The sequence below is a fragment of the Hyperolius riggenbachi genome, chromosome 3, assembly GCF_040937935.1.
Source record: "Hyperolius riggenbachi isolate aHypRig1 chromosome 3, aHypRig1.pri, whole genome shotgun sequence".
Lineage (NCBI taxonomy): Eukaryota > Metazoa > Chordata > Amphibia > Anura > Hyperoliidae > Hyperolius > Hyperolius riggenbachi.
Genome location: NC_090648.1, coordinates 62,158,643 through 62,184,810, shown reverse-complemented (window position 1 = coordinate 62,184,810; position 26,168 = coordinate 62,158,643). Strand labels below are relative to the sequence as shown.

General features: G+C 44.9%; 2 protein-coding genes across 4 annotated transcripts in view; one reads left to right on the top strand and one right to left on the bottom strand.

Moving 5' to 3' along the window:
- Positions 1-26,168, bottom strand: part of CLPP (caseinolytic mitochondrial matrix peptidase proteolytic subunit) — a 44,400-nt gene that overhangs the window by 4,427 nt on the left and 13,805 nt on the right. The window contains exons 1-6 of one of the 3 annotated variants that reach the window (XM_068274198.1): positions 10,203-10,284; positions 8,656-8,757; positions 5,434-5,505; positions 4,499-4,595; positions 2,595-2,782; positions 927-1,032 (exon numbers count right to left, since the gene is read on the bottom strand). In XM_068274198.1, coding sequence (XP_068130299.1) covers positions 927-1,032; positions 2,595-2,782; positions 4,499-4,595; positions 5,434-5,505; positions 8,656-8,757; positions 10,203-10,247 — 610 coding nt within the window. In that variant the 5' untranslated portion in view covers positions 10,248-10,284. Of the gene's footprint in view, positions 1-926; positions 1,033-2,594; positions 2,783-4,498; positions 4,596-5,433; positions 5,506-8,655; positions 8,758-9,986; positions 10,157-10,202; positions 10,285-26,168 lie in introns of those variants that run through there. The other 2 variants (XM_068274199.1, XM_068274197.1) reach the window with 2 other exon arrangements.
- PALM3 (paralemmin 3) overlaps positions 10,271-26,168 on the top strand; it is a 255,035-nt gene continuing 239,137 nt past the window's right edge. The window contains exon 1 of the mRNA XM_068274192.1: positions 10,271-10,338. The gene's annotated coding sequence lies outside the window, so the exon portion shown is untranslated. The remainder of the gene's footprint in view (positions 10,339-26,168) is intronic.

Genomic DNA, 26,168 nt, shown 5'->3' with positions numbered 1-26,168 from the left:
GCGGGACAGATGGGCAAATAAAATACATGAGTTTTAATTATGGTAGCGTATATTAATTTCAAACTATAATGGCCAAAAACTGAGAAATAATGAATTTATTTCATTTCTTTCTTAATCTTCCTGTTAAAATGGATTTAGAAAAAAAATAAATCTTAGCAAAATGTACTACCCAAAGAAAGCCTAATTAGTGGCGGAAAAAACAAGATATAGATCAATTCATTGTGATAAGTAGCAATAAAGTTATAGGCGAATGAATGAGAGGTGAACGTTGCTCGGATGCATGAGATTTTTGGCACTGCGGTGCTGAACCGGCTAAAGGGGATTCCCTGCCATCTCTCACAGCCCAGTTATCTGTGACATCTGATACTACTCACAGCTAGAACATCTGTCTAGGTGTGGCTTGATGGCAAAGGACAGTTGTGACATCACCAAGAGTACCCTACATAAATATGATATTCTTCAAACTTTATTTTCGGTCTGTGGCTCCGTTGGAGAGATTTTAGATCTCCATCACTTTCTGGTGCTACAGTGTGAGGGAATCTCTCCAACAAGGATACAGACACCAAAACTCCACACATATATAGTACAAGGGAGAGGTGTTAAAGCCTGTCATTATTGCCTGCTGGTCTGTCACATGCATAGCTCCCAACTGTCCCTCTTTTGGAGGGACAGTCCCTCTTTGGTGACCCTGTCCCTCTTTCTGTTCCCATTTGTCCCTCTTTCAGGACTGATGTACAGATTTATGTAAATATATGAATTTTATCTATTGATTTATGGTATGCGTGACTAGGAATGTGTTGGGGGTTTGGCTTAAGTGCCCCTCTTTCTCATCTCAAAATGTTAGGAGTTATGGTCACATGTGCAGGAAGTGAGGTAAAACAAGCCACTATGTACAGTAATGTATTAACTCTGATGCCTTGACTCACCGATTAAAGACAGCGGCTGCCGCGTGTGTTTGGCATAAATTTCGTTAATTTGCTTCTTTAGTTTCAGTATTTCCTCGGCCTGGATAGCGATGTCAGTGGCCTGGCCCTGAGAATCAGACAGAGCAATCAGCACGAGTTCTGTACAGTGCCAACCTACCCATCTATGTGGCACTTCCTGTAACCTCCGCATACACAGAATAAACTGACAGAATACATTCATTGGGGGCCAGACTGGAGCGATGCAGGAGGCGGGGGAGCAGCAGAGACTGACAGGAGGAGGTAAACACAGCGCGCACAGCCCGGCTGTGATTTATCGGGTCTCGCTGAGCACAGGGGGGATTTAGGGGGAATCTAAATAGCAACGGAGGCTGGGCTCTCTGGGCAGACCCAGCCTCTGTATGGGGATTTCGTTGTTAGAACCCCGCCTCGGGTTCTCTTTAAGCACTTCTTAATCTAGGGCAGTTAAGGAATGGGTCTGCACTTTTCTTAACTGTGTAGTGCAGCTCTAGAAATTCATGCTAAACTGCCACTATTAACTAGGAATTAAGAATTTTCTTATCATGCAGAACAGTCTCCCTGCTGGTTACAACGGTTTAACCCTCCTGGCAGTACGCAGTTGCAGTGGCTGCATCCGCGGGAGGGATTTCTTTTTATTAAAAATGTTTTGTATAACTAAGTGCCCCAAGTCCCCCAGCACCTCTCAGACCCCCCCGATCGCCGCCGGCAATATTTACCCGACCGCGATCCCGCGAGAGCCGCAGCTTCACCAATGAGCTTCACTCGTCGCTATGGCGACAATCGGACATGACGTCATGTGCAGTCCTGATCCTCCCCATAGCGAAGGCTGGAGCTGATTGAGAGGCTGCGCCATCGCAGGATACCTGGGGGGTACGTATTACGGCGGCGATCGGAGGAACTTTGGGTACATGATTAGCTAGCGAAGTGCTAGCTTGACAATACACAGTAGTTTTTATTAAAAAGAAAAAAGACCTCCCGGGGTCATGTGATCCCCTGCGGCGGCGAGCCAGAGCGTAGGTCGGGCTTACCGCCAGGGTGGTTAAGGAGAAAAAACTGCTGGTAATGCTTTGATAAATGTGGCCCACTGTGTTTAAATTTGGTCCACTGTGTAGTCTTAAAGAGGAACTTTAACCAAGGATTGAACTTTATACACCCTTCTCCATGAGGAATCTTAACCATTTTTGGATCGACCATTCCAGATAGATCATAGAACATTCCGTACAGATCACCTGGCAGAACTAAAGATGTCACAACCAGTGATAGATTTCAGAATGTAAATCCTGGAGAGGAAAGATTTTACAATGTGCAAACACTAACTAAATCTATAAGCGAATATTGTAAAAAATGACCAATTTTATTTCTTACGTTATTTTCAGTACAGTTCTTCTTTAAGATTGTAAAACAGAGTTATTGAAAACTATTAGAGTTAGAGGAGTGAACCAGCACTCTCCCATCACTGTACAGCTGGACAGAGCAGAAACAAAATACACTATGAATAATAAACATTTCATAGCCTTCATATATGCACTTGGTCAGCAGACTTCTCGCTGTTTCCCAATATCCTTATTGTTTACAGCTGGGATACACAATACACACACCTGCAAGTCAGGTGCCCATCCTCCCCTCCACACACACAGTCCTGGCTCTCACCCTGGCCCCTCCGGACGGCTGGTGGATCATGATCCGGGAGTTTGGCAGCGAGTGTCTCATTCCAGTGGATCCAGCGGCCACGAGGAGGGAGCCCATGCTGGCGGCCTGGCCCACACACCAGGTACAGATTGGGTTCAGGATGTACTGCATGGTGTCGTATATTGCTAGACCTGCAGTCACAGAGCCACCTGCAGAGGCAGAGATGGATGGATATAAAGCAACATGGAATGCCACACAGATCGTGTATCATCTACAAAAGGTGACCAACTTTTAAAGCGGGATGAATCTCCATTTTAACTGAATAAAAAACCCCATCCAAATAATAACTTGCTTATTCAGCTTGCCTATCCTGTTTTTAGGGTTCACTGTCAGATTTAGCAGAAATGTGGTGTGAAAAAGGAAGATAATATTTCTGCTGATTTCCATCTTTACTGTGATGCCAATAGTGACATCACTTCTGCCCTTTTCCATATTTTTTTTTTTTTTCAACCCAGCTCAGTGTTCAAGAATAAGTGACACCCATGCTGAAATAGAAATAAAAACACATATGTAAGTAGATAAATACTACTTCTACTTACATAACAGATGTATTGCACTGTCCACGTACTGATTCCTGTGAATTTTATAAAGGAAAAGCAGAGAACCCTATTCTAGACTGCTTCCATCTTGGTTACCTTTGACCTCCTGACATTTTCTCCCTCGCTGTTTTTTTACTCCTCTTGTTAATCGTGTATTCATTACCCGCCCTCCTCTCCGAGTCTTCAGACAATGGTCTATACTAGGAAGTATAATGTCTTATGTCATTAGAAGGAGGGGGAAATAAAGGGAAGAGGGGGAATAGATTATAGATAAAAAGATCCCCCCCAGCATGCAACTGTTTGGCAATGGCAATTAAAGGGCCAGTGCTCCTAAGGTATGTGATAACTCCAAACCATATCAGCAGAAAAAGTTTTCAAGTTTTTAATGCAGGATTAGCATTTTTATCACTTAATACACTCAGACCAGTTGCTGTTGAAATCTGATTTTTACGGTGACAATCCCGCTTTAATTTCCCCTTCCTACTACCACAGTTTTACTGTCCCTCCCACATTAAACATCACCTAGACAACAGGCTTACATCACTGTGTAAACTCTTCAAAGTGAGGGGTGTGGATTCAATTACCTTCTAGTGTATTTATCTTATCCAAAATAGGAAGCTTTTTGTTATTTGCATGCTGAGAATAGCTTGCTACTGTAGCTAAAAACAAGCAAACAATACAAGCTTCCCACAATCCTGCAGGCACTGCACAGTTCCTGCAGTTAGGCAAAGGCACCCAGTCCAGGTAAAATAATAAAAATATTGGGCGACAAATTAGGACTTATTTTAGAAAAGAGTTTACATATATTTTTTGGCAATTTCTTATTTTTGAATGTTACAAGTCCCTTTAATAAAATATTTTTTTTTTAAAAAAAGCTCTGGAATAACTTAGAGGTATCTATTTTTAACATTTACTGGTGGGCAGACAAGTCTTAGAACAGGGCAGTGGGTAGAGCCAATGGACAGGACAATTAGGTCAAAATATAGGGCAGCAGGCAGTACAGTGAACAGGGCAAGGGAGGTCAATAAACTTGGCTGACAGATAGGGGGATATAGCAGGGGGATGGGGGGTGGGAAGGCATGCAGGAAGAGGTCACAAGACAGGCTAGAGTACATAGCAGTTAACTGGTCAGAGTCAGGTAAAAGGACAAGACAGAAGACAAAGAAAGACAGGGCAGTGAGACAGAACAGGGCACAAGACATTTGGAAGCAGATAAGGTAAAGGGCAGAGTGTTGGACAGGCAGGAGATAAGGCAAAGGACGAGGCAGGGCAGAGGGTCAGGGCACAAGGCAATACTGCAGTGCAGAAGAAAGGGAGCAGATGTACCTGGACTGTTGATGTACATGTGAATTGGTTTCTTGTTGCTCTCAGACTGCAGGAAAAGGAGCTGAGCGATCACCAGACTGGACAGAGTGTCATCAATCTAAAGGAGAGAATGATGGGAAATAATACAGACTCCACAACGATATCATACTGATCACTGCAGGGGATAGCTGCAGTCGGACCAATGCTAGCAGAGTATGCTGGGATTTGTGAATGCAGCAGCTAAAGAGGATCCATATTATTTGTCTTGTCTTCCCATTTATTGTATTAGCAAACCAACAGATAGCCCAGTGCTCTCCCCAGGCTCTTTTATCCGGATGCTCCACCCGGCTAGTTTTGGTGAGCACCCGGCTGTCATCGGCTCACCTCCTCCTATGCTGTAAGCAGAAAAGCGCTGGCCCTACATTCTGGTGCGGCAGCAAATCAATTTAAAGTGTATAGGTATGTAGGTAACTAGGTACAGGTATCTAGGTATAGTTGCCCGCAGTATAGTTCCCCCTGTATAGGGAGTATAGTTGCCCCAGTATAGGAAGTATAGTTGCCCTTAGCTGGCGGCCTCTTCCTCTTTTATATTCCGCCGGTCGCCCCTCTCCTCCATGCTCCCGTCTTCTTCTTTCACAGCAGCATGTCCTGCAGCTGCTGTGAAGAGGAAAGAAGCAGGACAGCGGTTCCCCTGGTAACAGCAATATACATCGCCGCAACAGGAAGCCTTCTCCTGCTTCTGCCTCTTCACAGCAGCCACGCTGTGAAGAGAGGCCAGACCTGCGGACCGGCAGGAAACAGCCCTATAGGACCCAGAGCCTTCCCTCTCCTTAGGTGAGTATCTGTTTTCTATTTTTTTTTTTCACTCCAGATTCACTTTAAGTGCAACGATTTCCCCTGCAGTGTGAATGACCCTTTATCCTTTCCTAAGCAATGACTTAGACTGGGGGTCTTACAGGTCCCATGACGCAGATGATCCTCTCATGCAGCAATCTGGAGTAGATGTCATAGGCGCGTTCTCCTCGTCCCTGGAAGATACAAACCTTTTATGAGCCTCGGAAACAACACGTTTTTTCCAGATAAGCTGAATGCATCCTAGGTCAGAGATTCAAGAGACGCCATTACCCACACCAGGAAAATATATAAAACAAATGTACTCTATACTATGTACTGTGTTCAAGGTTCATGTCACCCTATCAGTTTACTAGCACAGTTACCGTAAACATACCAATATCTATTAACCACATCTGAACAAGTGATAGCATGGAGCGTTGTGTATGAATAGCCCCTCTTAAAGAGAAACCGTAATCAAGAATTGAACTTCATCCCAATCAGTATCTGATACCCCCTTTCCCATGAGAAATATTTTCCTTTTCTCAAACTGATCATCAGGGGGGTCTGTATGGCTGATATTGTGGTGAAACCCCTCCCACAGTGTGATGTCAGGACCATGGTTCTGACATCACACTGTGGGATGCTTGTTGCATTGTGGGAAATAACAGCTGTTTCCAACTGCCAAAAAAGCAAGCAGCATCTCCTTCCACTGACATCTGCAAGCAGTAAAAATGTCACCATGTGATAAATGTCAGAATGTAAGTCAGGGAGAGGAAGGATTTTACAATGGGCAAACACTGGCTAAATCATTTATACATAATTATTGTAAAAATGAAGCACTTTTTTATTACATTATTTTCACTGGAGTTCCTCTTTAAAGTCTAGTATACACATCCTATTTTGATTGGCTAATTTTACCACTTCCATGTAGTGTGAGGGCTAACAGATTTTGAATACTTTGAACAAATTGTAAAGGCAAGCTCTCATGCTATATGTAGGTGGTAAAATTGGCCAATCGAATTTGGATGCGTGTAACCACACTTAAAGGGAAGGTCCAAGCAAAATAAAAAAAATGAGTTTCACTTACTTGGGGCTTCTACCAGCCCCATGCAGCCATCCTGTGCCCTCATAGTCACTCACTGCTGCTCCTGTCCCTTCTGGCAGCTTGCCGACCTCAGAGGTCGGCGGGCCGCATTGCGTACATTTTTACGCATTCCCGGTAGTGCAGGAACATTAACACATACATTTTTACGCATTACTGGTTCAATGCGTAAAAATTTACGCATTGAACCAGTAACGCGTAAAAAATGTATGTGTTAATGTTCCTGCACTAGCGGGAATGCATAAAAATGTACGTAATGCAGCCCGCCGACCTCTGAGGTCGGCAAGCTGCCAGCGGGGGACTGGAGCAGCAGTGAGTGACTATGAGGGCACAGGATGGCTGCATGGGGCTGGTAGAAGCCCCAGGTAAGTGAAACTCATTTTTTTATTTTGCTTGAATCTTCCCTTTAAAAAGAGACACTGAAGCAAAAAAAAAAAAATTATGATGTTATGATTCGTATGTGTAGTACAGCTAAGAAATAAAACATTAAGATCAGATACATCAGTCTAATTGTTTCCAGTACAGGAAGAGTTAAGAAACTCCAGTTGTTATCTCTATGGAAAAAAGCCAATAGGGCTCATCTCCACTAGTGCGGCGTGCGTCTTGCAGACGCACGCCGCACTGAGCCGGTGGGCGGGATCGCAGGTGAATCCCATGAGCCGTGCCATGCACGGCTATGGGATTCGCAGCCTCCGCAGCAAATTCTGCGGGGGGTTCCGGGCGAATCGCTCCCGCAAGCGATTCCGCCGCGGAGCCGTCATCTCCTATGGCAGAGTTTCCCCGTGCGAATAATGTGCGGGGAAACTCTGCAGAATCGCCGGCGAAACCGCCCTAGTGGAAACGGGCCCTTAATCTCTGCGACTTTCAAAGTCGTGGAGAGGGCTGTTATCTGACTTTTATTATCTCAACTGTTACTAAACAAAATCCTTTTTCTCTGACAGAGGAAAGGTCATTAGTTCACAGACTGCTCTAAAAGAATCATTTTGAATGCTGAGTGTTGTGTAATCTGCACATATTATAGAATGATGCAATGTTAGAAAAAACACAATATACCTGAAAATAAAAATATGAGAATATTTTCTTTGCTGCTAATCTTCTAGTAATTATTCATAGTACACAACCAATTCATTATATCATATTTTTTTTTTCCGCTTCAGTGTCTCTTTAAGCCTGGTGGAACACACTTTCAATTTTGATTGGCCAATTTTACCACCTCCATATAGCATGATGATCAACTGATTTTGAATACTATGAGCAGATTGTGTAGGTAAACACTTACACTACATGGAGGTGGTAAAACTGGCTAGAGATTGGTCATTCAAGATTGAAGATGTGTACCAGGATTAAAAGGTATAAGGAGGTATTTATGCTCTTTAATCAAATAAAAACATGCATCCAGCCAATATGCGACGTTTCGAGGCAGACAGCCTCTTTCTCAAGCTAAGCTGTGCATGACCAAGTACATGATAAACAAACAGACTTTTTATACCCACAACATGGACACGTGGCAGCCAATCAGCGTTACTAACGTCAGCGTCAACCAGTAACATCAGGTCCCTACCTAGTGGACCTGATGGAAAACCACTAGGTAGGGACCTGATGTTACTGGTTGACGCTGACGTCAGTAACGCTGATTGGCTGCCACGTGTCCATGTTGTGGGCATAAAAAGTCTGTTTGTTTATCATGTACTTGGTCATGCACAGCTTAGCTTGAGAAAGAGGCTGTCTACCTCGAAACGTCGCATATTGGCTGGATGCATGTTTTTATTTGATTAAAGAGCATAAATACATTCGATGGTGCCGGCTTCTCTCTCTTCTTGCAACTAAAATTCTGGAGTGTTGCTAGAATAGCCGAGGCACATCACCTGTGGATTTCAAGGGGAGTGCTCCACCAATCCAATAGCAAAAGTTATAAGGAGGGGAATAATGGCCTCATACAAAATGGTCTAGCTATCGTGATCTCTTGCCGGTACATCAGGGTGCCTTAAGCCTAGTACACACTTTCAATTGTGATTGGCCATTGACTGACCAATTTTACGATCTCCGTGTAGTATGAAGCTTCCATGTACTGTGGTAAGTATCTATTCCACCCTCCTACAGTTTTACTTTAACTATGAATAAAATGTATTGTACACACCACTACTCAACAAGAGGCAAACTTTTTCACTAACTGCCCTTATGGAATGACACCAGTCTACCCTCTGTCACCTTCATGAATTAGGACAGCTGTGTCTCCACTTACCGTCTGCTCCACCACAATGGGGATTAGAGGGGATAGCCTGAGGGGCCCCCGATGTAAGTTCCGGACTTGTGGCAGAGAACATATTCCTTTCAGAAGCGGCCTCTGCGGAACACACAGACACAAATCACTACAGAGCACGGCAGTTATGGCTGTTTTATAGACTGGATCCAGCCAAGAGCATCATTACTGATTCTGGCCAGCTGACTTCAGGTCAGAGTTCATGCTGAGCATTATGGGAATGGCAGATCGCTACAAGCGAATCCATGCTGTGGTTATTTCCATCCCTACCCCAGACACATGAGGCAGAGGGGCCTCCAATGATTTAAAACAACTACATCAACTGCAAGCTGCAGAGGCAGGAGGTCATTATGGCCAAACAGATGGTCTACACGCAAATTGTATACAGCTTCAATTTGAACGATCAAACTTTCTGCTGAGTTTTATTAGGAGCTAGTATGGTGACCCAGCGGGAAACCTGTTGGGGAAACTCTGCCGATCAAAGCACCCTCTACAACTTAATATAATTGGTCGAATAGAATGGGTGTAGTTATTATAACAACCCTAAGGGCTCTTTCACATCACAGAATGTGTGCAGGAGCCGATTTCCTGAACCCGTTAATGGCCTGCGGCAGGGGTGTTGCTAGCCCCAAAGATCAGTGGCACGTGCCCCGGGTCTTTTATGGGATGCCCTGGTTGTCAGGCAGCAGGTGGCAGTGGGTCACCTCCTAAACAATACTAGTGCCTTTGATTGACCCAATTCTAAACTGTATACTGTTTCTAGTAATATTTGCATACAAACCAGAAGAATTTGCACTCATGGACTAATTGTGTGTCTTGTAATTAATCGTTATTTACCAAATCTGATTAGCCCCATGCAAAGTTTTGGTTAACCCCAGGTGAACTCCGCTTTCTGTAAAGCAAAAAAAAATCAGAAACAGTACTCCTTTCTAACAGCTAATCATACTTTAGAAAACATACAATTACATTTAACTTGATATTAAAAAGGAGTCCATGTAGGCTTTAAATCCCAGATTATTTTCAGCTGAATTATTAGAATGTACAAGTGGTTCACTGAAAATCACTGACATTTTCATGATCATCCCAGGAAAACTAGGGACATTAGCTAGCATGCATGCTGGGACTTGTAGTTCTACAAGATATGGATGGCCCTGGCTTGTCCTTGACTACAAAAGCCATTTCCTATGAGCAGTGTCAGTATATTCTCTATGGCAGATATTCTGTACATTGTCATGTGCATGCCATGGAGCTGTGCCGCATATCCACCCAGCACTTCTCCTCTGCCCTCCATCAGCTGTCCCTGAGTTACTCACTGCCCCCCTGATCAGTAGCTCCATGCTGCTGTCCCCGGTGCCAGAATCTCATGAACTTCCAAAAAATCCTCTATCTGTCAACTAAATTCAATATAGAGAAAGCTGTCTGCAAATGTGCCTCTGAAAATCACGCTGTCAGCCATTTTTCAGAAGGCTGCGCAAGGGCTCGGAGACCGGTTGACCTCAGGAAAAATGGCGGCTGGGCTAGAGACACACCTGAGAACTAGCATGCGGGAAAAGTTTGGGCGGAAGTGACGTCATGATGGTAAGCGCGGCGCTGCTAGGCTGTCAGGTTACCACCAGTAGTCGATGTCACGTGATCACTGAAAGACGTATGGTAGCGCTGCAGCAGGTGATGGAGGGGTGTGAGTCAGAGGAAATCGTTTATATAGACTTTGGCTGTTGCTCATGGCAACCAAGCGCTAGATTTATTTCATGTGAGAAAATGGGAGTAATGGTTGCTGGCTAATAGTGCTGGTAACATTTGTTTCAAAAGAAAAAGCCCTACAAATTTTCCCTTAATTGTAGAACGCAGAATGAAACCCATTATACAGCGTTTATTGAAAGGACACCTGAAGTGAGAGGGTTATGGAGGAGGCAATATTTATTTTGAGGGATCGTTCACATCTAGGGTATTTTTTGCCCTTTTTTTTTCAAGTGCAGGCGATATTCAAAATGGACTATAAAATGCTTGTGCAATGAATCTCTATGAGAAGGTTCATATCAGCATGTTGCGCCCGCTTTGCGGTAGGCGAAGCGGTGCCTGTACCATTTTTCGGGCGTTTTTGCTATAGTGGAAGGTAGAGGAAAAACGCTCACAAAATTGCTTTGTGCAGTGATTGCGTTCGCGTTTTTAAACGCGGGTCATAGAGTTCACTTCCTGACTTGCGTCAGGGAGTGAATTACAAAACCCCTCTAGAAAAGCGATTTTACCAGACGTGCAGTGGAGCGCGCAAAAAAAAGCGCGCAAAAACGCCTGCCAAACCTAACTCTACAGCGTAGTGTGGACCTAGGCATTGAATTGCATGCTTGGCTGTGTCTTCGGTACTCCTTGGCTGACATACATGAGTTCGTCTGCAGATGAGTCGATCTGTACTTTGCAGGCGCAAGTCCAGGCTCAGGCATGTGCAGTGCTGATGCACCCGTCTTCGGAAGCACTTGGGGACACGAGTACTTAAGGAGTTTGCCAAGGAGTTGAGAAGACACAGCTGGTCATGTAAATTCAATGCCTAGGTCCACACTACACTGTAGAGTTAGCTTTGGCAGCCCACTGCATAGACCAGTGTTCCTCAAACTAAGGCCATGGGCCAAATGCGCCCCGAAGCTTTTTCAATGGCCCCCAAACACCACATGCGTAACTTATAGATGTGGCCCACTGCACCTTTAAATGACAGTGCCCTGCATATAGAATAGCAGTGCTGGCACCTTCCATCCACATACTGTAGAAGCCAGTGAGCAGTAATTCGCTGGTTTCCAATCAGGTTCATCAGGTGACAGTGCTATCCAACTGGATGGCATGCTGAAATCGATCGGGAATCTGCCTGCTTGTGTGGGCAGCCAGCAGATCTCTATCTAATCAGATTCAATCAGAGTGAGACCTGTCTCTCGGTCATTCTGCCCATCATTGCTTGATGTATGGGACCTTAAGTTTTCTCCTGGGAAATAAGTTTTCGTCTTATGTTTATAATATCTTTTCAGCACTATGCAATTGAAAAACTACCAAAAGAGGTGAAAAAGTACTGTGAAAATTATGTGTAATATTTTCTTGCTTGCTTTGTGGATTGAAACGTATTTTATTGATAAGGTGAAAATATCACTTAACCAGTTCACATTCAGTCGTTTTTCGCTTCATGCATCCGAACAATGTTCACCTCCCATTCATTAGCCTATAACTTTATTACTACTTATCACAATGAACTGATCTATATCTTGTTTTTTCCGCCACCAATTAGGCTTTCTTTGGGGGGTACATTTTACTAAGAGCCACTTTACTGTAAATGCATTTTAAAAGGAAGAATAAGAAGAAAACGGAAACAAATCATTATTTCTCACTTTTCGGCAATTATAGTTTTAAAATAATACATGCCTCCATAATTAAAACCCACGTATTGTATATGCCCATTTGTCCCGTTTATTACACCATTTAAATTATGTCCCTATCACAATGTATGGCGACAATATTTTATTTGGAAATAAAAGTGCATTTTTTCCGTTTTGCATTCATCACTATTTACAAGCTTATAATAAAAAAAAAAAAAGAAATATTTCATCTTTACATAGATATTTAAAAAGTTTAGACCCTTAGGTAAATATTTGTGTTTTTTTTTTTTTTTTCTAATTGTAATGGTTTTTTTTTTTTTTTAATTAAACATTTTATGTGGGTATTTTTGGGAGGGTGGGATTGAAATTGTATTTTTTTTTTGTAAATATGTGTATTTTTATTTTTATTTAACATTTAGATGTAGTTTACTTTTTGGCCACAAGATGGCAGCCATGAGTTGTTTACAGTGACGTCACTCTAAGCGTACCACGTACGCTTAGAGCGACATAGGAAGCAGAAAAAGCGTAGCTTCCGAGAGAAGCTGTCGCTTTTTCTGCGGGGGAGAGGAATCAGTGATCGGGCACCGTTGCCCGATTCACTGATTCACTGGCTAACAAACCGCCGGCCGGGAGCGCGCGTGCACGCACGCGATCGGCCGCGTGGACGCGCAGGAGCGCACATGGCTTCCTGGACGTGAGTTTCACCTCCAGGAATGTCAAATAGTTAAGGTGGCCACACACTATACAATAAAATGATCCGATTTTACGTCAATTCGATAAAAACGATCGGATCTCCCGAAATAGTCTCAAGCTTTTTTTTTTCATTCGACTGAAAAATCCGATCAGATTTCCCCGTTTTCTTTGATTTTTATCGATTCAGAATGCCAGATATTTTTCTTTAATCTTTCTAAAGATTGTATGGTGTGTGGTAGATTGCCAATTTGTTAATATACACACCCTAGCAATTTTCTCAGAGTTTCCAATCATTTTTATCATAATTGGGGGGAAAAAAATTGAACATAGGTGTGTGGTACATTGGTCATATTTTTGAAATGTTACAATCAGTCAGAAAAATTGATGGCAATTCTTAAATTGAACAGATATTTAAAAAATTGTGTGGTGTGTGGCCACCTTTAGGAGGAAAAGTGACTTGAATAAGGGCTCTTGTATGCAATCTGCATGTAAGTCCAAATAGAGAGTGTTCCTGCACACTACAATGTAATGTGCATGGGAACACTCTATCCCACAGTGCTTGCAATTTTTCAGTGGGTTGTATTGTGTTGCGGCTGCCTACATCCGCACTATAGCGTACACCGCCGCTTGTCAGGAAATCTTGTGCTTGCACACATTGGGCAGGGTTCACAAAGCTTTTTCACCTGTTTTCTTCTCACCTTATCTATGGCCCAGCGCACACCAAAAACCGCTAGCAGAACCGCAAAACGCTAGCGGTTTTGGAAGCGGATTTTCTTATTATTATGAAGCGTTTAAGCTAGCGTTTTGCGATTTTGTGTAGCGTTTTTTTGTGTAGCAGATTTCATATATTGTTACAGTAAAGCGGTTACTGAACAGCTACTGTAACAAAAACGCCTGGAAAACCGCTCTGAGCTAGCGTTTTAACGAGCGTTTTTCCTATACTTAACATTGGAGGCAGAAACGCCTCCGAAATCCAAAAAATGCTGCAGCCCGGGAGTATGCGTTTCTGCAAAACGCCTCCCGCTCTGGTGTGAACCACCCCATTGAAATACATTACCCAAGCGTTTCCACATCCGCAAGCGGTTCTAAACATGCGACCGAAACCGCTCGGTGTGCACTAGGCCTATGTTACATTTTTAAGCTCCCAAAGAGCAAAAATATAACATAATTAAGGTAAGAGAATAATATTGATATCACTTACCTTGAGTGATTATTTTGCTTGTAAATGTGCTGAAAGGTTATTTTTATCACTTAGGTCAGTGATGGCTAACCTTGGCACTCCAGCTGTGGTGGAACTACAAGTCCCATGAGGCATTGCAATACTCTGACAGCTCTAAGCATAACTCGGGGAGGCAGAGGCATGATGGGATTTGTAGTTTTTTCACAGCTGGAGTGCCAAGGTTAGCCATCATTGACTTAGGTGATAAATAAGTCATTTATGAGAAGTTTTGTGAATAGAGCCCATTGGGCTCTATTCACAATCACACATGCGGTAAGAGATTTTTTTTTACCGCTATATTACTAGCAGTGATAATTGCTGCATTTTTTCCACATTCACAAAAAATGTTCTGTATGCAGGAACAATGCATGAAAAAAATTGGGGAAACCTGCGTAATTATGTAGTAAACATGCGGAAACCATGCATGCATAAAAAAATTAGCATAATCGGTAGTTAAGTCAGAAATAATTTAATGAATGTCAAGATGGTCTTATTTCAGTCGGGAATTTAATGCAAGTGCATTTCCGTATGCGGGAAATGGTTGTGAATAGAGCCCAATGTGTAGTGTGAATGTGCCCCAAGCCCCCAGCAATCCAGAAATTACTCCAAAGAAGTGTGTTGCTTCTTTACCTAAATTTTAGTAATTTTAAAATTTTTAGGTGCTGAAAAGTTATGTAGGTTAGATGAAAATTTATCTCATGGGAGAAAATTTAGGAGAAAAGTTGATTGAATATTGGGCAAAGCATAAAACGGTTCTTAGGGCTCTTGCCACCGAAAATCACCATTAACATTGCAGACATGCCGTGCTGTGATTTGGTGGTGCCACTAGAAAATGCTCGGCAGGCCACAATTGGCCGCCGGGCCGGACTTTAGACACTCCCATTGTTGTCCCCGGAATTTTTTTTCAGCCGGGTGGCATGAAAAAGTAGCTGGGTGAGGTGCGAGGGGGGAATGCAGGGCCAGTACAACTCTGTTTACAGTATAGGAGGAGGTGATCTAATGACAGCCGGGTGCTCACCAAAATCAGCCGAGTGGAGCACCCGGCTAAAAGAGCCTGGGGAGAACACAAACGCCTGACATAGGTAAACAGCCTAGGCTAATCACTGCGACGGCAGGGCTACATACCAATCTACAATGTATACAGTAAATTTAGGAAGTGTTTCTGATGCTGAAACAAGGACAATTAACGTAAAAGTTGGTATCCCAAAGAATTTACTACATTCTACTATATGTGTAAGGCCCGGTTCACATTAGCGTTCGCTATCCGGATTTTCCGGATCTGATCCGGACCGCATACTGTACAAACGGAACGTACGTTCCGCATAGCAATGTAAAGGCTATGCGGACGTTCACACGTGTCCGTTCCGTACAGTACGGAGCCGGATCGGATCCGGACTCCGGACTCTCTTCCAACATGCGCTATTTTTTGGGTCCGGATCTCCGGCCCACGCACCCGGACCGGAGCCGGACCTGAGCCTGACAGCACCATCAGGAACACAGAAACCAATGGGAAACGGAAGGCACAGAACACACTGCCTACAAAAACCTGACGTTATACCCCACTTCCTATGCGTATCCAAGCGGCCATTTCGGATGGGGACACATGGGCCAAGCATGTCTGGAGTGGATCAGCAGTGACAAACGTGCTGGAGCTGTTTGGCAGAATGTCGGAGGTGGAGGTGAGGCCTACAGCGAAGGAACCTGATTCTACAGGTGCGCCAGGTGCACCTTCTGCTGACCCCAACATTTTTTTTTTTAAATTTCGCTATTTTTTGCCCACGGATCCGGATGGCAGCCTGATGCATGCCTGATACGAACGGACCGGATCCGGATCGGAACCGTACGTTTCTGATCAGGTCAGGATCCGATCAGGATCCGGTCCGTTTACTTGCCAAAACGCAAGTATGAACGGGGCCTAACACTATGCAGCTATCATAATTAGTTATAACATATATAGTTAGTGTCCCTGACACTAACTTTAACCATTTCAGCCCGCAGGTATTTTTCACCATATGGACGAGAGGAATTTTCCTCCCTTTCATTCCCCAATAATTTTATCACTACTTATCACAAATAAATGATCTATACCTTGTTTTTTCCGCCACCAATTAGGCTTCCTTTGGGTGGTACATTATGTTAAGAATTATTTTATTCTAAGTGCATTCTAACGGGAATAATTAAGAACATTTTTTAAAAAAAGCATTATTTCTCAGTTTTTGGCCATTATAGCTTTAACCTCCCTGGCGGTAAGCCCGTGCTGAGCACGGGCTATGCCGCCGGGAGGCACCGCTCAGGCCCCGCTGGGCCGATTTGCATAATTTTTTTTTTGCTACACGCAGCTAGCACTTTGCTAGCTGCGTGTAGCATCTGATCGCCGCCGCTACCCGCCGATCCGCCGCAATTCCTCTCGCCGCGGCCGCCCCCCCCCCCCCAGACCCCGTGCGCTGCCTGGCCAATCAGTGCCAGGCAGCGCTATGGGGCAGATCGGAGTCCCCTCTGATGTCACGACGTCGATGACGTCATCTCGCCCGTCGCCATGGCGACGGGGGAAGCCCTCCAGGAGATCCCGTTCTTTGAACGGGATCTCCTGATCTCCGATCGCCGGAGGCGATCGGAGGGGCTGGGGGGATGCCGCTGAGCAGCGGCTATCATGTAGCGAGACTTTGTCTCGCTACATGAAAAAAAAAAAAAAAAAAAATTAAAAAAAAAGATTTGCTGCCCCCTGGCGGATTTTTTGCAAACCGCCAGGGGGGTTAAAATACCACAAGTGATTAAAATCCACACATTTTATTTGCCCATTTGTCCTGGTTATTGCAACGTTAAAATTATATCCCTAGTATAATGTATGGTGACAATATTTTATTTGGAAATAAAGGTACATTTTTTTCAGTTTTACAGTAATCGCTAATTTTTAGCCCATAAATTTATAATAATATCCCTCTTGACATAGATTTTTTTTTTTTATTCCCTGAAGTCAGTAGGTGTAATTTTACTATTTGGCCACAAGATGTCCCTGTTGAGCAAATCCTATTAGTGTATAAGTATGCTACGTAGGAAATAATTTGTTGCTACATTGTAACTAGGGAAGTGAGGCCAGCTTCAATGGAAGCCTGCGATCACGGGTGGCCTGCGGGGAGATTAATGAATGGGAACTTTGTTCCCATTCATAAATTTAACGATCGGCGGCGGAAGGAAGCGCGGCGGCTCTATTGAAGAATAAACACTGTTTTTGAACAAAAAGAGTGTTTATTCTCAGTGAACATGTACGGATTGGCACTAGGAGCTTTTGTTCCCTGCAGCCATTCCCCCCTGCTCCTGGCAACATCACGATCGCGGGCCTCTGCCCGCACGATCGCCCACAAAGCACCCTAAACCGCAGGGATGTGACTAGCGTGTCCCTGCAGCTGCCGCTGCGGACATGAGGCTCTCGTTCGCGCAGCATAAATGGTTAATTTACACTGGAGGTCTGTCTTAAAGAGAACCCGAGGTGGGTTCTAAGAATCCTAATAGCACACAGAGGCTGGGTCTGCATATATTGCCCAGCCTCTGTTGCTATACAGCGTCCCCCCAGACGGGGGGCTGCGCTCTGCTGTCCCCATAAATCACACAGCCGTGCTAGCGACACCGCTAGCCGTCTGTTTACATCTGAATGTGTCATAGTTATTTGGGTTGAAAAAAAACATACGTCCATCGAGTTCAACCAGAGAACAAAGTACCACACCAGCCTGCTCCCTCACATATCCCTGTTGATCCAGAGGAAGGTGAAAAACCCTTACAAGGCATGATCCAATTAGCCCCAAAAGGGAAAAATTCCTTCCCGACTCCAGATGGCAATCAGATAAAATCCCTGGATCAACATCATTAGGCATTACCTAGTAATTATATCCATGGATGTCTTTCAACGCAAGGAAAGCATCTAAAGCCTCATCTACACGCGTAGATGAGGCTCCGATGTTCCTGATCAATCGAGCCGCTGATTGATAAGATCCGACAGGACAGATCTCCCCACTGCTGATTCCCTGCTCGTTCCTCGCAAGGGGACAATGGCAGGGAATCAAGCGGAAGATAAGCGGCGCCGGCGGGGACGAACGGGGAATCGCATCCGACGCGAGCGGGGACACGGCGGGTACGCGCGGGCATGCGGAAGATGCGATCCGGCTGCTTATCGAGCCGCCGGATCGGAGCCTTATCTACGCGTGTAGATGAGGCTTAAGCCCCCTGTAAATGCAGGTATAGAGTTTGCCATAACGACTTCCTGTGGCAATGCATTCCACATCTTAATCACTCTTACTGTAAAGAACCCTTTGCCTAAATAAATGGTTAAAATGTTTTTTCTCCATGCGCAGATCATGTCCTCTAGTCCTTTGAGAAGGCCTAGGGACAAAAAGCTCATCTGCCAAGCTTTTATATTGCCTCTGATGTATTTATACATGTTAATTAGATCCCCTCTAAGGTCTAAGACCCAGTTTATCTAACCTTTCTTGGTAAGTGAGACCTTCCATCCCACATGTCAGTCTCTCCGCTCCCTGCCTGCGTCCCTTCCCTCCCTGCTGATTGAAGGGAAGGGACACAGGCGGGGAGCGGAGATATAGAGGAGGCGGGGCAGCGGCGAGACTAACACTGCAAAAGGTAAGCAGCTGGCTATCGACGCGCTGTGTGTCGCTAGCACGGCGTATGATTTATAGGGACAGCAGAGCGCAGGAGGTGCCTGGGGGGATGCTGTTCAGCAACAGAGGCTGCGCATTATATGTAGACCCAGCCTCTGTGTGCTATTAGGATTCTTACAAGACACCTCGGGTTCTCTTTAAGTACTTTTTTTTTTTTTTACACTACAGCTGGACTTTCTTTTACACTTGCAGGTAACTCCTGCGTTGTGTTACCCTATTTGTGTTAACCTATTTTATCACAAGGGGCTGCAAAAGCAATGAAATTCTATGGAGACTTTCACACTTATTGCGGTCAATTGCGGTGCACTGGAAGTATCCAGGCTGAGGCAAGGGCAACAGCGCATTACCACAAGCACCGCACTTAACGCACTGTGCTGGGGGTAATGGAAGTCTATGGGCGACGCAGTAAGTGTAAATGACAGAGCGCAGTGTGTCGTGGCGCGTGTGCGCATACCGACGGAAATGCCAGTGATGTATTCCTGCCCAGGAGGGAGTACATCACTGAACGGGGGCGGCGCTATGCGTATGCCCCTGTTGCAGCACTCTGCCACAGGGGCATATAATTGTCGTCTTTTGCGTTGCGGTGGGAAGTGGCAGGAGCATCGCAACGCAAAAATCAAGTGTAAAACCGGCCTCAAATGTCTCGAACTGGGGATGTGATCAAGAACGCAATATACGGCTGTATTATTGATTTTACTTTCTTTTAAAGATACCTGCGTGTTGCCTCCGTATGTACTCTATAAACTGGTTCTCTGCGTGTATATAGATAGTAAACTAGCCACAGTGTGTGTTGATCCCCCAGACTAAAATGTCTGCTTCTAAAATAGTCCTACTGCTCTGTAAGTTCTCTGATCTTCCCATTCACAATGTTCATACTGAAAGCACAGGGCTGCACTTTCTCTGCAGAGGATTCTCTGGTAAATCCTCTTCTGTTTTGACTGTAGCTAAGCTACAATCACACAATGTTGTCATTACCAAACCTGACCATTTGCATACACGTCAGCAGTTAATAAGCACAACCCAATCCCTGGTCTTCCAGGGAATTATAATAAATAGAACCAATGCTTCCCACTTGGCTACAGCTTCTTGCCCCCACAGGAAGTGCAATTTACATATTCAAAATGGGTGACTGTTAGCAGTGGCGTCCCACAGGGCTCAGTACTGGGTCCAGTGCTCTTCGGTTTATTTATTAATGACCTAGTAGATGCAGTAGTGAGCAATGTTGCTATTTTTGCAGATGATACAAAATTGTGCGGAATCATCAACTCTCAGGAAGATAGGGAAATATTGCAACAGGATCTGGATAGGATGGCTATATGGGCACATGAATGGCAGATGAAATTCAATGTTGAAAAATGTAATGTCATGCATTTTGGTCATTCTAACGGAACAGTATAGGACCATACAAAATAAACGGGATTGGGACATCAAACTTGGAGAAGGACTTAGGAGTACTCGTTGACAACAAGTTAAATAATCGTATTCAATGCCAAGCCGCTGCAGCTAAAGCAAATAACATTTTGGGATGCATTAAAAGAGAAATAAAAACTCGGGATGCTAGCATAATATTGCCCCTGTTCAACTCTCTAGTAAGCCTCAATTCACATTTGTTTGAAAAACGTATCCATGGCTCCGTTTCGGGGCCCGGACCAAAACCGGAGCCACGGATACCAATGTTAAAAATAGAGGCCCTCTTCAAAAACGGATCCGCAGGCGAGCCACGGGATCCGCATTGAGAAACTGAATGCGGGATCCGCATTGATAAACTGAACGCAGGATCCGGATTTGTCGGGACTTCACGGACCCCGGATACACGGAGGGGTAGGGCAAGGCAATAGGAAAATGGATCTCCCTCTTCACAGGCTACTTTGTATACAAAAACAGAGGGAGATCCGGATTGCCATGCTAGAGGGGATAGCAGCCTGAAGAGGGCCAGCGGGCACAGCGGCTGAGGGGTGGGGGGGGGCAGACCCCTTTCTTCCTCACCTGGGTGCCCCCTGCCATGCTTCCCCCTCTTTCATCCTATAATAATTATTGAATCGGATGGTTGATCGGCCGCCAAGTCGATAGATGTGTGGGTGCCTTAAGTGTTTTTTTGTTTTTGTTTTTAACTTTATCAGAGGACTGACGTAACAACATCCGAGTACTGGCTTTGTTGGCTTAGTTTCCATTGCTGTCACACATGATTGAGAGCTGTGTTTGGTTGAAACTGGGGAGCCTCAGCCTGCATTCATGTCTCTGTAGGAATGGTGGATAAACACATGAAGGAATCCTGTTTCCAGGTGTGTGTGTGAGATGTCAGCGCTGAGGGAAGTGTGCGCGGCTGTCAGGTGAAGTTTGCCTTGCCTGTGACTCACCCCTGGAAACAAAAGGCTAAAATATGCAACCAGAACAACAGCCAAACAAAAGGAATAGCCAGAGAATGGGCGCCGGTGAGCTGAGCTCTGACAGGCCCAGTGCACACAGGTGGGGGGAGGGCGGGGCTGCCTCTGGTGATAAGATAACATTAGTCATTTACAAAACAAACAACCTCCTTACATTGTCTCTGGACCAACAGTGACCGTTATAGCCCTATATGGAAATAGCTGTCACACTTGGCAAAGACAGGACGCGGATTGAGGGTTAATGGGCATATAAATAGTGTATACAGTAGAGTTTCGGTTATCTGTTATAGGCAGGGATCGGCTGATGCCGTATAAGTGTGCTTTCTGGTTGTTTGAGACTCAATGTTAAAAATAGGCGTACATATTAGTACGCTGCTGGTGAGTTGTAATCTACAAACAGAGAGTGAAGATAAGCGTTTATCACACCCAGGTGATGTGTGAGAATTGTTCAGGCAAGAAATAAGAACCATAGAGGAGTCTGAAAATGAATGCCTTTAAAGAACAAGTGACACCCATGCTAACCTAGTAATAAAAAACCCATACAGTATATAAGTAGATAAGTACTAGTTCTACTTACATAACAGATGTATTGCACCGTCCATGTTCTGATTCCTGTGAATTTTATAAAGGAAAAGCAGAAAATTCTATTCTAGACAGTTTCCATCTTGGTTACCTTTGAATGAAGCTAATCCTGACATCATTTCCTCCCTCACTCTTTTGTTCTCCTCTTGCTAATTGTGTATTCGTTACCCGCCCTCCTCCCAGAGTCTTCAGACACTCCCACTGAGGTCTATACTAGGAAGTGCACTCTCCTATGTCATTAGAAGGAGGGGGGAAATAAAGGGAAGAGGAGGAATATATTATAGATAAAAATAACTCCCAGCATGCAACTGTTTTGCCAGCCGATGTCAATGGCAATTAAAGGGCCAGTGCTCCTAAGATATGTAATAATTCCAAACTATAACAGAAAATGTTTTGAAATTTTTAAATGCAGGATTAGCATCTTTATCACTTAATACACTCAGACCAGTCGCTGTTGAAATTTGATTTTTATGGTGACAATCCCTCTTTAAAGTGTACTTAAAGGACTTACGAGGCGAATTACAGAGAAAAAGTTAATTACCTTACTGTAATAGCAGACCTCAGGGGCGAGGGATGAGCAGCCTCAAGGGGGCTCAAGGAAGCCCCAGGTAAGTATGGAACCTGAGACGCTTCTCGTCTTAAAGGACTTACGAGGCGAATTACAGAAAAAAACTTAATTACCTTACTGTAATAGCAGACCTCAGGGCAGACGATCTGCGGCTCCCTTTTACTTTCCAGCTGCTCTGTTCTGTAAATCCAGTTATCATTAGAGGCCCCGACCCAGCCTAGGGTCGCCTTATCTCAGGGCGATTAGAATCGCCGCTTTAAAAAATCCTCTACCTGTGCTACTGCGACTGCGCAGGATTACAGCTCTGCCCGTGGCACATCGCCACTCTGTAACTTAGTGCTGGTATTCTCTGCTAAGGGGGCGCGGCTGGCTTGACGTGTAGGCAGTCATGTGGGCGGTCATGTGGTGACGCCCACATGACGTATTACAGAGTATGCAGAGTGGCGATGTGCCACGGGCAGAGCTGTAATCCTGCGCAGTCGCAGTAGCGGCTATGCAAATTGCGCAGGCAGAGGAATTTACCTCACAATTTTTGGATATAACGCTATGTTTTTTTTGTCTATCACCAGCACTCTAAAGCCCAGTTATTTGTCAGGAAAGTATTTTATGGCTGTACAGTAATTCCTTATTAGTGAGGGACCTATAGGCTATCTGACTGGAGAGAAACTGGCAGTTGCATAGCTGAATATTAACTCTTTCAGGCCGAAAAAGCAGAAAATGACCACAGCATATTTGTTTGCTTGTCACTGTACATACACGTCTGTCTCATCATGTCACATGTCACGTAACCACTTGTGATTGGGGCAGTATATCTACGCTCTGCAGGACTAAAGTCCCAGAGCACAGATACTCGTCTTTGGGTTTCTTTGCGTGATGTTCACCTTGCTCACCCCCGTTACTGTGTTACAGCACAGATCGGTGAATGGGAACATATGTTCCCAAAGCCAATCAGTGTCTGAATAACAAATGATCTCTGCTGTAACAAACTTTCACTTTATTTTCTGCTTTGATTCAGCTAGTGGACAAATTTAAAAGTGCACTATAATAAAAAATTCTCCAACCATCAGATGCTCCAGACCATAAGACGCACCTAGGTTTAGAGGCCAAAAAACAGGACGGACGGACGGACGCACGCACGCACGCACACGCACGCACACGCACACACACACACTGGACTTTGACTGGGCCATTCTAACACATAGATATGTTTTGTTTTAAACCATTCCATTGTTGCCCTGGCTTTATGTTTAGGGTCATTGTCCTGTTGGAAGGTGAACCTTCGCCCCAGTCTCAAGTCTTTTGCAGACTCCAAGAGGTTTTCTTCCACGATTGCCCTGTATTTGGCTCCATCCATCTTCCCATCCACTCTGACCAGCTTCCCTGTCCCTGCTGAAGAGATGCACCCCCAGAGCATGATGCTGCCACCACCATATTTGACAGTGGGGATGGTGTGTTCAGAGTGATGTGCAGTGTTAGTTTTCCACCACACATAGCGTTTTGCATTTTGGCCAAAAATGCAATTTTGGTCTCATCTGACCAGAGCACCTTCTTCCACTTGTTTGCTGTGTCCCCCACATGGTTTGTGGCAAACTGCAAACGGGACTTCTTAAGCTGGCCACAAACGGTCCAATTTCTAGCGAAAAATCGTTCGAGCGATCAGAAATTCTGATCGGATTTGGTTGTAAATAATCTCCATTGGTGGACACAATCGATTATGAATGAGGGAAAAAAATTTCGCCAGCATGAATTTTCGTCAAACGAAAATTTAGATTTTCTTGGTGGTCGTGATAGATAGGAAGCAAAGATTGGTTAGTTGATGGTGTAGTGAACGATTTTTCGTCCGATCAGAATTTCTGATGGCTCGAACGATTTTTCATTAGAAATTGGACAGTTAGTGGGCACCTTTATGCTTTCTGTTAACAATGCCTTTCTTCCATAAAGACCAACTTTGTACAGTGCATGACTAATAGTTGCCCTATAAACAGAGTCTCCCACCTGAGCTGTAGATCTCTGCAGCTCATCCAGAGTCACCATGGGCCTCTTTCCTGCATTTCTGATCAGCGCTCTCCTTGTTCGGCCTGTGAGTTTAGGCGGATGGCCTTGTCTTGGTAGGTTTACAGTTGTGCCATACTCCTTCCATTTCTGAATGATCGCTTGAACAGTGCTCCTTGGGATGTTCAAGGCTCTGGAAATCTTTTTGTAGCCTAATGGCCCATACTCACGGGCAACATTTCTGGCCTGTCACTAGCACACGGGAGCGTGTGCGCGACAGGCCGGCGACAGCTCGTCGCCAGGTCCCTCCGCATACACACGGCGGAGGGACCTGGCAACTGACATGAAGGAAGCTGTCGCTGATGTTCCTCCCCCCCCCCCCGCCAGAAGCTCAGGGTATTCCCTGCTGGTTGATGTCGCTAGTCCGCATACTCATGCGGACTAGCGACAGTTGCGGCGGCCAATCGCCTGGCGACAGCAGCGACGGTTCGGGGTGCACGCCCGTGTTGCGCCTCATACTCACGGGCGACCTGTCGCCGCAACGGGCACGCCGCGTGTGATGCGGCGACAATTGTAGCCCGTGAGTATGGGCCATTAGCCTGCTTTAAATTTCTCAATAACTTGATCCCTGACCTGTCTTGGACCTGTCTTGTGTGTTCTTTGGACTTCACGGTGTTGTTGCTCCCAATATTCTCTTAGACAACCTCTGAGGCCCTCACAGAGCAGCTGTATTTGTACTGACATTAGATTACACACAGGTGCACTCTATTTAGTCATTAGCACTCATCAGGCAATGTCTATAGGCAACTGACTGCACTCAGATCAAAGGGGGCCGAATAATTGTGCACACACCACTTTGCAGTTATTTATTTGTAAAAAATGTTTGGAATCATGTATGATTTTCGTTCCACTTCGCATGTGTACACCACTTTGTGTTGGCCTTTCATGTGGAATTACAATAAAATTTATTCATGTTTGTGGCAGTAATATGACAAAATGTGGAAAACTTCAAGGGGGCCGAATACTTTTGCAACCCACTTCGTGTGTGTGTGTATATATATATATATATGTATATATATATATATATATATATATATATATATATATATATATATATATATATATATATATTGAACCTGGTGTATCCATGGTGTAGGGGCGTCTTGTGGTGTCTTGCCAGCACACACCAGCCCGGGAAAATGGCACAGTCTGCCTTGGGCACCCTCAGCAGGGTCAGGCAATGGTCAGCCAGTCTGGGGCAGAGCAGATCACCTAATGGGGTCTGCTATGTCTGGGTCCTCCTTGAATGCAGTGTACTTTACTGCTCTGTGTGTTCAGGTCCCCGCTTGATGAGGTAATCAAACAAGGACCCTAAACACACAGGCAGTAAAGAACACTGCTGTTGTTCACACGGGCATTTTTGTAGCGTTTCATGCAGCGTTTCAGATGCGGCGTTTTTTGGGATCTACCGCCGTCCCATTCAAGTGAAAGGGGAGCATTTAGAGCTGGCTTTTGCAGGCTTTTATTGAAAGCCTGGTGGTAGATCCCGGCGTTGCATCTAGTCTCGAAAACAATATGTTGCTTTCAGAGGCAGTAAACGCCAGGAAACAATAGCAGAGACCAGAATTGCTAGCCTTGAATGCTTCCTAAAAGCCTTCAAAAGCTAGCATCTAAACGCTTGCATTTAAACGCCGGCGTTTGAACGTGGTGCCGAGTGAAAGCCCATGTGAACCAGCCCTACAGATGGCAGATATATGCACAGAACACAGCATTCAGGAAGGGAGGGGAGGACATAGCGGACCCGTTTAGGGTGAGAGTGGGTAGAGATGGGACTCCATAAACTAAGCCGCCGGTGGTCTCAATGTTTGGTTCTGGACTTCCACATGCATACGCTTCCACCCAGCTTGGTGGAGTGACTGCAGATGATGGTGATTGGCGCCGATAGCCCTGCCGGTGAAACAAAGCCACCTCTCTTGAACCAATCACAATTGGTTCAAGTGTGGTGCCCTCTCTAGTCCTCAGGACTATCAGCGCCAA